General features: G+C 42.3%; 1 protein-coding gene across 2 annotated transcripts in view; it reads left to right on the forward strand.

Moving 5' to 3' along the window:
• The window catches only part of LOC139278732 (uncharacterized), a 90,756-nt gene extending 78,549 nt beyond the window's left edge, over positions 1-12,207 (forward strand). For both annotated transcript variants that reach the window (XR_011596343.1, XM_070897815.1), the window contains exon 4: positions 12,058-12,207. Coding sequence is in view for 1 of the 2 variants with exons in the window: in XM_070897815.1 (XP_070753916.1) it covers positions 12,058-12,170 (113 nt within the window). In the remaining variant the exon portion in view is untranslated. The remainder of the gene's footprint in view (positions 1-12,057) is intronic.
• Positions 12,208-13,723: the final 1,516 nt, after the last annotated feature.

Below are 13,723 nucleotides of genomic sequence, written 5' to 3' on the forward strand. Positions count from 1 at the left end.
TTTTATATTTAAATTTGCAGAATGGGTGCTGCATTGTCAACACCACGTATTATTGCAAAGTTGAATTGGCACTCTTATTTCTCCAAACACACAGTCCTTAATTTGCATGCACCAATGCAGCACCGGTTCTGCAAGTTTAGCAGTGAAAAGCTGAACTCACTGATTTCAGCAGGTGATTTATTCAGCAGTGCTGCTAAAAGCACTCCCTCACACACAGAAATATCAAAAAAAATTAAATTACAAGCCTTTGCAGGGGTCCAAGAAACAAATCTTCACTTTTTCTGCAGTATTTTAAAAAATGGCCGAGTGCCAATGTTTGTGTGAGACTGCGCGTGCGCACACGCTCCAACCAGGGCTGTTGCACACCGGCTCGTCTCTTCCAGGCGGTATTGCTCCGTGCCTTGCCTTGCCGAAACCGGCCCCGGAAACTGGCTGCCCACCCAGAAGAGCTCACCATTACCGCTGCCTCCGGGGCAAAAACAGAAGCAACAACGAGCGAAAAATCTAGCCCAGGAAGTTTTGCAAACAGAGAGGAGGACTGTAAATAACTTCAGGAAGACATAAACAGATTAGTGGAATGAGCAGACAGGTGACACTTTTGGGGGGAACACAAGTAATGTGAGTATAGACTCAATGGAAAGGGTGTGGATGAACCGATCTCGGGATTCAAATACATAATTCATTGAACGTGCAAATGCAGTTAGATAAAGCCAAGAGAATATTGGATTTTATAAATTGGAGCAAATATTGGATTTTATAAATTGGAGTGAAAAAATAGTAATGAATTTATGGAAAACATTGGTTAGTTGGAGTTGTGTGTGTGTAGTTTTGTTCACCCAATTACAGAGAGAATATTAAAGCATACAATGTAGAGTCACCAGATTGATGCCAGGGATGGGAGACAATAATTACGAGGAGAGACTTGCGATATGGAACTATTTGTATTTGACTTTGGTGTACAGGGCACAATTTTGAAATTTGCAGATTACACAAAACTTGGAAGTGCAGTATTCAGTGAGGAAGATAGTAATATACTTCAAGAGGACATAGACAGGCTGGTGGAAAGGGAGGACACATGGCAGATGAAATTCAGTGCAGCAAAGTGTGAGGTGATGCATTTTGGTAAGACGAATGAGGAGAGACAATACATGCTGAATGGTACAATTTAAAAGGGGGTGTGAAAACAAAGATCTGGGAGTATGTGCACACAAATCATTGAAGGTGGCAGGACAGGATAACAAATCAGTTAATAAAGCATATGAGATCCTGGGCTTTATAAGTAGAGGCATGGGGGGGGGAAATTCAGGTACTTTGCGTCTCCCATTAGCGCAAATGAGTTTTCGCCCAGGCGCGGCGAGAACTGTCTACAACAATGCTGGCCAACACCTCCTCGGCCACTTCTCTCCACATCGCCCCATGAAGAACTGTGTTGATGGACTCTTTCCAGATGCAGGAAAAGCAAATTCCGTCCTTCTCCACACTGCCCCCAGCAATGTCTCCAATGCCACGTTGTTGAAACTCGTGGTCCTCTCCATTGTAGCAGGATTTTCACCAGCCATCCCACAAAGTTCTCCCAGTTGCTCAGAGTTCTCACTCAAGTGCAGTGATGCTGAGAGTGAGCAGCTACAGCTTGGTGTTACCTTCCCTTTAAGAGCTGGAATCAACCAGTGGGAAGGATTGAAGAATGAATACAAGTCAGCTGAAATTGGGTATTGCTCTGCAATTGGTGCTCCTGCAGCACCCCACTGAGGTCATTAGCATCTCATTTGCTGCCGCCCCCCTCCTTCCAGAGACGATAAAGCCCAATTTAGTTGAAGTTCAGAATCATTTGCGCCTGGTGCTAAATTTTCAAACTTCTAAAAGTTAGCTCCCCAAAACTGAATTTCGCCACCATAGAGTTCAAAGGCCAAGAAGTTATGCTAAACCTGTATACAACACTAGTTCAGTCCCAGCTGGAGTATTGTGTCCAATTCTGGGCACCAGACTTTAGGAAGGATGTGAAGGCACAGAAGAGATTTACTAGAATGGTTCCAGGGATCTACACACGACCTATGAAAAATGATTGTGATATATTTCCGATCACCCAACAAAAGGAAAAAACCTGATGACAAAAGAACAAATTTAAATCAGTACAATGGCTAGAAAATGAATCCAAGACTTCCTCTGAATTTTAGATTCTGTTCAACAATGTCTGCCGTTCATTAAAAATGCACCTATAAAAAGAAATAATAATCATTGGAATTGCATAATTATTCCATAATGCCCTTGTCAATAATAATATTTAGTAAATTCTGAGATGTGCAATGTTCATTATCCATAATTATTTGCCATTAATGAAACAAGTATATTAATTACCGGTTCTGATTCTTCTGGAAAAGTCTTATTGTAAAATTGTCTTCAGTCTATGGGCTGTTCAAAATTAATTGATAAAAATCATTGTTTCATATTTCCACAGAAGGCTTTTGCACATCTACATCTTCACAGCCTTCATTACAATAGATCAGGGGAGGGCAATTGGTCAGTTCCTATAGCGCTTCTGCTCTGAATGGCACATTAGCCAAAGTGCAAGTGGATGCTGTGCTGACACCCCGTACACTGCATTTCAGTCGACTTGATGGAACCTTGAAAGGAAACCTCCTGATATTGTGGCAAGGAGACTTGGTGAGTTGACACAATCGGGCCTGGTTTAAAACGGCCTGTCGCTATCAATCTGTTTTCGGCAACTGGCACACCAATTTCACCTCCTTTATCAATTAGGCTGGCTCTGATTATACCACAGGCCCCAAAACAAGGGTATTTTGCTGAGATGCTTGAAGGCCTCACATTATTTTGGCAGGTGCCTACATTGTGCCCTTTCTGGATTCCGACATTCCAGCCTGAGAATCTGCTAAAATAGACGTAGACACATCGATCACAGCAGACAATTGCTGGCCCTTCATTACCACACAGACCCCGAGAACACAGGAAGAAAGCAATATCTCGATAGCTCAGGCCATTCAAAATTCCCATGATACTGCGCAGTTAGATTTTAAACCGATGAAAACAGTAATGTATGCACATAAGGTCTGCGCACCACCAGGGGGGCGCTAACGTCGGAGGTCCTAGGATCATAGATCATAGGTATACTCTTTCTGGGCCCGGTATATAACCTGACCTTCGCCTTTGTATCCTCACTTCTGGAAGCCATTAAAGACTGACCAGGTTACACCTGGTCACTGGCTCACAGTACGGAGTTCATTGTATCATTTCATACACCACAAAAACTGACGGTATTGTATTGAATCACGATGCCAATTGGCTGGGTGCAGTTGGAAAGCAAGTTGGCCTTCTACTTTCTCACAGTGCAGGAGGTTACCATTCAGGGTTGCATCGAGTCGGCTGAAGCCCTGTGTATGGAGCGCCAGCACAGCATCCAGTTGTCCTCTGACTGATGTGCCATCCAGAGTAGTAGTCTGTGGGCATCAAGTGATCGTCTTCTCAAAGCTCACTAGAGATTTCTTTATATAGTATATAAATATATATTTTACTGTTCATAAAAACCTGAGCACTTAACAACAACAATGGTCTAACACAGAAGGACAATACCACCCAAATATCATCAGAATAGTATAACATGGAACTGAACAGAAAGAAGCCAGGGAAATGACTGAACACCCTACTTCACACCACATTTGAGTGCTGGTCCCCAAAGGCCACACCACTAACCAAACAACTGAAAATCTTTATTCGAAGATCTTGACTTCAATTTCTCTAATTTAGAAGTACATCCTTTCCTTACTTATGAAACTTAGAAATCCTGAGCCACAGAGAACCAGGTTCGAACATACATGAACAAAATCGTAATTTCACAATTACACAGTCAGGTTTCTATGCCCATAACATTGAGGTTAAGCCATAAAACGTTTTTGTACCTCTAAAATCAAATGGACAATCTTCCAGCCGTAATTTCCCAGAAGGCACCTTATATTGGGGTCCGACAGGTACTTGCTAAATTCCAAGGAAGGGACCAAACATGAACAAGCTTTCTTTGCTTTAGATATGGGGAATGGAGCAGCGATGTTCAACTTATCTGGAACCTTGGTTAGAACTGGCTTACAGTGCTGTGCACAATTCTGGTTTCTATATTACCATTATATGGTACAACTATCAGAAAAGACTGGACAGGCTGCGGCTCTTTTCTCTAGAAAAGGGAAGACTGATACAATTCTGAAGGGTTTCAATATGGCAGACGTAGAGACCTGAAATGTTAACTCTGCTTTCTCTCCACAGATGCTGCCTGACCTGCTGAGATTGCCAGCATTTCCTGTTTTTATTATAGTAGAGAAGATGTTTCCACTTGTGGCAGACTCCAAAACTAGGGACCATAAATATAAGATAGTCACTAATAAATCCGATAAGGAATTCAGGAGAAATTTCTTTGCTCAGAGTGGTGAGAATGCGGAATACACTACCATATGGAGGGTTAAGACATTTAAGGAGAAGCTAGATAAGTGCATGAGGAAGAAAGGAATAGAAGGATAGATTGATGGGGTTAGATGAAGTACGATGCAAGGATGCTCGTGTGGAGCATAAACACCGGCATAGACCTGTTGGGCCGAATGGCCTGTTTCTGTGCTGCAAATTCTCTGTCATTCAATGAATACATGAATCATTCAGACTGAACTTTAATGCAGAACATCTAAATCCAGGCAGACCTAAAAGGTAATTCTTCCTCTTACTGGATATAATGTCAAGTGTTGGAAAGTAGTAGATCAATGAATAGACTCCCTTCGGGATCCAGAGGGCCCTGTACTGTAAGACCCAGAATGCATGGTAATAGATCAAAATGATCCCAGTGTTATACCAGACCTATTGCATGACAGATGCTCAAAATATATGAATGTTACCAACTCTGCATATCCCCTCTAGCATGTAACAACAGAATTCTACCATTGAAGAAACACCATAATATACTACAATTAATTCAGGCTTTTCAACTAGTGCCCCTGCTGGCTTTTGTGCACAAATAGCCTCTCACTGCTCATTAAAACGTTAATGCAAGGTCATTTACCAGCGCCTCTTTAATGCACTGCTACCATTGACATCTGGCTTTGGCCATCACCATCTTATTGGAAAGAAAGTTAGTATGTTTACAGGCACAAATAAAAATTCGACATGTTCAGGGGAAACAGAGTCTGCAAAGCATTCTCTCCCAACTCTCAGACCCTTGAACCACCAACAGTTGGAAGCAAAAGACTGAAATTCCTCATTTAACAAACAATTAATGGCGCACCGCGATTCCTACGCCCATTTTCGGGGGTTAGCCAATTTCTCCCCTTGCATGTTTTAAAGCCATGTGTTCCTCCAAATTGAATAAAGGATCATATTCTAAGCGCACATTCAGAGGCTGAACTCCAGGACATAGTCGACGTATTTACTGAGGCGTACGCTAAACATCCGTAAGACAAAGGTCCTCCACCAGCTTGTCCTCACTGCACAGCACTGCCCCCCCAGTCATCAAGATCCATGGCGCAGCCCTGGACACTGTGGACTACTTCCCATATCTCGGGAGCTTCCTATCAACAAGAGCAGGCATCGACGCCGAGATCCAACACCGCCTCCAGTGCGTCAGTGCAGCCTTCGGCCGCCTGAGGAAAAGACCAGGCCCTCAAAACTGCCACCAAGCTCATGGTCCACAGGGCTATAGTAATACCTGCCTTCCTGTATGGCTCAGAGACATGGACCATGTACAGTAGACCCCTCAAGTTGCTGGAGAAATATCAGCAACGATGTCTCCGCAAGATCTTATAAATCCCCTGGAAGAACAGGTGCACCAAGATCAGCGTTCTCATTCAGGTTAACATCCCCAGCATTGAAGCACTGACCACACTCGATCAGCTCTGCTGGGCAGGCCACATAGTCTGCATGCCAAACACGAGACTCCCAAAGCAAATGCTCTACTCGGAGCTCCCTCATGACAAACGAGCCAAAGGTGGGCAGCGGAAACGCTACAAGGACACCCTCAAAACCTCCCTGATAAAGTGCGACATCCCCACTGACACCTGGGAGTCCCTGGCCCAAGACTGCCTTAGTGCATCCGAGAGGGCGCTGAGCACCTCGAGTCTCAATGCCGAGAGCATGCAGAAATCAAGCGCAGAGAGTGGAAAGAGCATGCAGCAAACCAGTCCCACCCACCCCTTCCCTCACTGACTATCTGTCCCACCTGTGACAGAGTTTGTGGCTCTCGTATTGGACAATTCAGCCACCAAAGAACTCACTTCAGGAGTGGAAGCAAGTCTTCCTTGATTCCGAGGGACTGCCTATGATGATAGGGTTACCTGTAATCTTACACACCACTGAAACTCTGCTCTTCAACACTTTGATAATGCACCATGGTACAGCCCCCGCCAAAGTCTTTGTCATAAGAACATAAGAAAAAGGAGCAGGAGTAGGCCATTTGGCCCCTTGAGCCTGCTCCACCATTCAATAAGATCATGGCAGATCTGATCATGGACTCAGCTCCACTTCCCTATAACCCTTTATTCCCTTATTATTCAAAAATCTGTCTATCTTTGCCTTAAATATATTCAATGACCCAGCGCCCACAGCTTTCTGATGCAGAAAATTCATAGATTTACAACCTTCTGAGAGAAGAAATTTCTCCTCATCTCAGTTTTAAATGGGTGGCCCCTTATTATTAAACTATGTCCCCTAGTTTTAGTTTCCCCTATGAGTGGAAATATCCTCTCTGCATCCATCTTGTCGAGCCCCCTCATTATCTTATATGTTTCTATCTCGGACAAAATATTTGATAGAGGCAGGCACCATGTGTTTTGAATCAAGTAACCATTAAATGGTCTTCAGTAAAGATATGTTCATAGCTATCTAGTTTCCTCTCAAAACATTACCTGCGTTGTTGATGGTTGATCCAAGTTTCTGTTCTCTTTCCTACTCTGCTCCTTTTGCATATCAATAACCTCCTGAACTTAACCAACCTTACCTACTTTTTTGTTGATGATGCCATTATATCCTCATCAGTTTACTTCAGATTGCCTGCCATCAGTGCACACAGCAATGGTTGGAGCATTAAATCTTCATATTCTCCATGCCCTTCAATGGGGCAATGAAAGTATTTTTAATTTATCCTTCATGTCTCTTGAAAATCCAACCAATAGCTACCAGCTCTTACCTTTGAAGCCTTCACCTTTAGTCCTTCTTTGACAATGTTGTTCTCACTATCTCCTCCTGTAATACCCCAGAGAGCTGTGGAGGCTGGGTCATTGAATATATATTAAGGCAGAGATAGACAGTTTTCTGAACGATAAGGGAGTCAAGGGTTTTGGGAGCGGGCAGGAGTTGAGGCCAAGATCAGATCAGCCATGATCTTATTGAATAGTGGAGCAGGCTTGAGAGGCCAAATTACCTACTCCTGCTCCTATTTCTTATGTCCTTATTATTTATAACTCCCATATCGCCTCCATTGCCAAGGCTGCCTCCAAGATGCTCAGTTCCTTTTTTTGTGCAAACAATTATTTTCCCATCAACAGCAATTAACTGTTAAGCTAGTTGAAAATTTGATCATTGCTGTCGTATCTGAGGAGGCCCTTCTAGCACTACTTTCACAGTCTTGATAGGAAAAACTTACCATCCGATAGACAATCCTTTTCTCACCCACCAACCTTCAACTTCTCTCTTCACTGCAGACCTTCTCATCTCTGTCCATTTTATAGTAGCACTATGGTGTATTTCCTCTTGTGTTCCTCCATAAATGCTGTGCTACGTGCCCCTTACCCCTCCCTACTTTGTATTCAAATTAAGACTCAACTCACAGCCTCCTGCTCAACTCATTCTTTACAGGGCTCCCAAAACTGTGGAGCTCCTCAGTCTTCTCTTCCTAGTACAATCTATACTTTTAAAACACAAGTTTGGTATTAACCTCTTTATTTACTTGGTCTTCTATCATACTCTTTTTAGCCTTGGTGGCATCATGCACTGTAGGCCTTGGACCTTCACCAATATATATAAAACATTTTTTAAATGAATGTGCGATCTCCTGAGACGACAGATGTCTTGCAGCAAGATTGCTCATCAGGCTACAATACATGCCTATCAGATTACTGCTCTTCCTCTATAGCAGTGAGTAGAGCACAGGGGCAGCATCAAACTGTACCAACATTACTGTAGGATGCCATTCAGTCTCTGTAGAAAGGAACAGTAATGTGCATCAGATGACATGGCAAGGCTGTGTAAGATTTTTTTAAAACAATGGTAAAACAACGATCCTTCATTAATCCTTCACACAGGAAACCATCATGCAGAATTGACACCCTCAAAAATGCTATATGAGGTGTGATCAAGTTACTGGTTATAACGATACTTGGCACCTGTCCGCCATCTTTTGTCTCTGACCCACTTTGCTAGAATGTAATACATAGTGCAATGCAAAAGGATCAAACCTCTAGCTCCTGATGTGCTTCATATCCAGAAAAAGCAATGAGTGTTTGTTTTATATTCATTCATGAGATGTGGGCATCCCTGGCAAGGCCGGCATTTATTGCCCACGATGGTGATGGTGATCTGCCTTCTTGAACTGCTGCTGTCCATGAGATGAAGGTCTTATTGTTTTTCCTAGTGGCTTCAATACAATAAGCCATTTCAGAGTCAACACTTTGCTGTGTTGTCTGGAGTCACATATAGTCCAGACTGGGTTAGTTGCAGCAGATTTCCTTCCCTAAAGGACATTAGTGAGCCAGGTGAGTTTTAATGACATTCCAGTAGTTCCTGGTCTTCCAGTAGTCACCATTACTGATACTAGTTTTTTATTCCAGATTTATTTAATTAACTGAATTTAAATTCCCCAGTTGCCATGGTGGGATTTGAACCCATGTTTCTTGATCATTAGTCTAATAACATAACCACTACACTACCGTTCCCAATTACAACACTCAATCATATTTTTTTTCTTTGTACTTGGGAAACAAAATGGATGCAAGGAACAGCCCATAGTTTAGTTTTCAAAATCCTATTACAAAAAATTTGCAAATGTTCGGAACAGCAAGACCATTTGGTCTAGCATTCCCCTGCTTCCCCCGTTCCCATTGAGGGTTGATCTTATCCTCAACTTCTCTCCGTTACACCATATCCCTCAAACCCTTCTACCTCCAGAGACACATCTCGTTGTTTTCAACTTATTTGAACTATTTGCATCAATGCCACTCCCTGGAAATTTATTGTAAATGTCTCTTACCTTTTCTGTAAAATAATTATAACTGAATTCCATATTTACTCCTAATCTCCTGAACTTTAATGGAATATTAACATTCTTTACTTTACATCTGACTTTTTGGTTAGAAAGTATATGAGGAGTTCAGTGGGAGGCAGCTGGCCTGAGCATCCCTGGATTAATCAGCGAAAATACGCCTGCAGATGATCCTCTTCCTAATTGGCATGTGGTGCATCTTACTGGGACTGCCTGTGTGAGTGCTAGGTGAGGACATGGTCAGGCTTAGCTGTCAATGCCCCATGATCAAATAGTCCTTTATCACTCTGCTCAGGGGTTCATAAATAAAGAGTAGCTCTCTGGGCAAGGTATTGGAGGCCTGCAGAACTATATCACCTTTAGGAGAGCAGAGGTAAAAGAAGAGATGTAAAGGAGAGAACAATAGATTTTTTACATGTATTTGTTTAAATAATTACATCATCAGGGACAGTATATTGGAGCAGTTACTGAATCCCACAGTGAGATGAAGTTACATTGATACATGCAGTTGAAAGTGAGGCACTTATGTGGATGATAATGATTCAGATTTTGCGCTCGCCATTCAACTCACGGACAGCTGCCCACAGAGTTTTTGCAGGCTTTTGAGGAGAGACTTGATCTAATCCAGCGTCTGGTCCAGTGCATCACCCTCTATAGGATATCTGTGGTGTCTGTGAGCAGGCCAAGAAACAGCGAGGTTCTTCAACCAATCAGATTGAAGAATCCTCACTGAGCCACACAGAGTCTAAACCAGGAAGTATAAAGCAGAAAGTATAAAGCAGGAAGTATAAATTAGATTCAGATCATGTACAGAAAGCAAAATAAAGATTGGGAAAGACAGATGGGATTGAGAGAGAGAGATTAAAGAGACAGACAGAAAAAGTAAAGCAAAAATGTTTTAATTTTGTAAGAAATTTTCCAACACTAATTAACTCTGAAGGAATGAACTCCATACTCGTAAAATTAAATTTTCAGGGTCAGAGAGGTTGTTTGGTAGTAATTATCATTTATCGCACCATTAAAAATTCACTTACTCCTGAATGCACAAGCCCAACTTTTTCTGTTGTATTTAGTGGGTAACTAGTGGGTAAGTATCCCAACTTCACGCCATTGCATGTATTTCAATGCCGAATCTATCGGCGAGGTTTGGTTATAGCGCAGCCTGTGGAGAAGCAGGATAACGTATTCCGCAACTTCCGGATTTCCGCGTTTATCTGCGCATGTGCATACTCCAGAATTTGCTGTCCGATTTACTCCATAATATTGATGAGTGATGAAAGCCTCACTGTTATTAACACAAATCTAGGTCTATATCTCTATTAGTAGTATCTTAGTTATTTCATCTTGCAAGGCAAGTTTAGTCTGTTAATGCTGCCTATTTGATTCCTATGTGTGTACCTACAGTATGTTTTTCTGGGCATGGTGAGGCAGATTTTCAACCTGCCGCCTGGACATAAAACTGGTGTTATGGATCAACCCGCCATTATGGAAACCCACTCAATTTTCATTTCCACTGATTTCAATTCAGACAGCTTCCACAACAACACTAGCTTACATTTATGTAGCATCTTTAATGTAGCAAGATGTCTCAAGGCGCCTCACAGGAGCATAGTCAGACAAATAATTTGAGCATAGTCAGACAAATAATTTGACACTGAGCCAAAGAAGGAGGCATTAGGACAGGTGACCAGAAGCTTGGTCAAAGAGATAGATTTTAAAGAGTGTCTTCAAGGAGAAAAGTTGAAGCGGCAGAGAGGTTTAGGGAGAGAAGCCCAGAGCTTAGGTCCGAAAGACTTGAAAGAAAGACCTGCAGTTATATAGCGCCTTTCAGAAACTCAGGAAAGCTCAAAGCGCTTTACAGTCAATGAAGTACTTCAACTGTTGTAGGAAACATGTCAGCCAATTTGCACACAGCAAATTCCCAGGATCAGCAATGTGATAATAACCAGATAAATTGTTATGAGTGAAGCGGTGGAGGGATAAATATTGGCCAGGACACTGGGGATGGCTATCCTGCTCTTCTGTGCCATGGGATCTTTTATGTCCATCTGAGAGAGCAGACACAGTCTCAGTGTAACACCTCATCCAAAAAACGGCATCTCCGATAATGCAGCACTCACTCAGTAGTGCACAAGAGTGTCAGCCTAAATTTTTGTGCTTAGGTCTCTGGAGTGACTTGAACTCACAACCTTCTTACTCAGACAGTGAAGGCATGATCGTCAATGGTGGGGTGAAAGAAGTCGAGGTGCAGAAGAGACAGAATTCAGGCAGCCAATCCTCAACGCATTAAGTTGAAAGTCTACCCCACTGTGTGTAGAGGTGTGCATGTATGTAGATGTATGACAAATGCTATGTGTGCAGTTTTTTCTACATATGTGAGTGCACATCCTATGGGTCCAGGATTTTGTATGTATGTGTATATGCAGGTTTCTGTTTGTTTACCTGCTGTAATTGGTAGCTGTGTACATGTTTTAATGACACATGTAAATGTCAGTTTGCATATTCGTCTGCATGCACTGTGAATGCAGGGTTATACACGGTCATGCATAGTGCAAGTGTACACTTAATTCATAAATGAACCAATGCATAATACATTTCTAATGGATTGAATTGTGTAATTTGCAGTTTTATAAAAATAATTTGATTTGTGAGGAATAGGGATTCTAAATGTTCCAAATCTCTGGCCCTTATTACTCCTGATGCCTTGCAGTCAGTCCATCGATCAATAGAGCTCATTCTATGGTTCATGTGATCCTATACTGATTCTCAGATGTCTCAGAATTGCTGATTAACAGTAGCACTCTCTCTTACAAATGCAGAACCTATACAGGAAGACATTAAAGTGTATCGTGGACCTTGGAGCTGTTTTCATTACCTCTGTGACCAATTGTGCTGCAGGACGCGGACGAAAACGACTATTTTGTATCAGTGAACAATTTCAATTCAGTATCCAGAGTGTGTAACTTATCAGCAAGTAAAGATTGTAATGGAAATGATCTCTGGTTGTGTTTTCCTTTAGTGATCACTAATTCAACATTTAAACCGGCATCTCACAGTCAGTCAGGGTAACAGGTAGCCACAGCACAAGAGCTTTGGGCTCCTGCATTGGATCCCTCATTGCAAAATCCAATTTGAGGATGCCTGATAGCTGGATTAGCGTGATAGACTCTCAACCAAGAGTCCAATGCTGCTTTGTTTGGGACAGTGGGAATGGAGAAAGATTTGACCCAGCATCCCAGCAGATTGGAAAACAGCAAATGTATTTAAGAAAGGAGGGAGACAGAAAGCAGGAAACTATAGAACAGTTAGCCTAATATCTGTCATTGAGAAAACGCTGGCGTCCATTATTAAGGAAGTAGTAGCAGGATATTTAGAAAATCATAATACAGTCAAGCAGAGTCAGCATGGTTTTATGAAAGGGAAATCATGTTTGACAAATTTCCTGGAGTTCTTTGAAAATGTAACGAGCAGGGTGGATAAGGGGGATGTTGTGTATTTGGATTTCCAGAAGGCATCGATAAGGGGCCACATAAGAGGTTACTGCACAAGATAAGAGCTCACAGGGTTGGGGGTAATATGTTAGCATGGATAGAGCATTGGCTAACTAACAGAAAACAGAGAGTAGGGATAAATGGGTTATTTTCCGGTTGACAAACTGTAACTAGTGGGGTGCCCCAGGGATCAATGCTGGGATCTCAACTATTTACAATCTATATTAATGACTTGGATGAAGGGACCGAGTGTAATGCAGCCAAATTTGCTGATGCTACAAAGGGTCTGCACCTGGGCAGGACCGGAACCAATGCCCGAGGGGGAGTGTTTGCTAGTGCTGTTGGGGAGGAGTTAAACTAATATGGCAGAGGGATGGGAACCAATGCAGGGAAACAGAGGGAAACAAAATGGAGACAGAAGCAATAGACAGAAAGGAGATGAGTAAAAGTGGAGGGCAGAAAAACCCAAGGCATAAAACAAAAAGGGCCACTACAGCAAAATTCTAAAGGGTCAAAGTGTAATAAAAAGGCAAGCATGAAAGCTCAGTGCCTCAATGCAAAGAGTATTCGGAACCCAGGAGAGGGCTCTGAGCTAGTTAGAGTGGGTGAGAGCTCAGATGAACAGAACCCCAAGAAAGAATGCAAAAGGCAGGAGGCAACAGAGCAGAGTAGCACTGGGGTAAGTGTAAACCACAAGGTGATAGGAAGGGACAATATGTATGACTATAAAGGGACTGCAGGAGGGGTCAAAACTAAAAATCATGGTTTAAAAACTAGTATTAAAACACTCTACCTAAACGCATGCAGCATTCGAAATAAAGTAAATGAGTTGACGGCACAAATCATTACAAATGGGTATGATTTGGTGGCCATTACAGAAATGTGATTGCAGGGTGGCCAAGACTGGGAATTAAACATACAGGGGTATCTGACAATTTGGAAAGACAGACAAGAAGGGAAAGGAGGTGGGGTAGCTCTGTTAATAAAGGATGAT

Source organism: Pristiophorus japonicus, chromosome 13 (genome assembly GCF_044704955.1).
Source record: "Pristiophorus japonicus isolate sPriJap1 chromosome 13, sPriJap1.hap1, whole genome shotgun sequence".
Classification (NCBI taxonomy): domain Eukaryota; kingdom Metazoa; phylum Chordata; class Chondrichthyes; family Pristiophoridae; genus Pristiophorus; species Pristiophorus japonicus.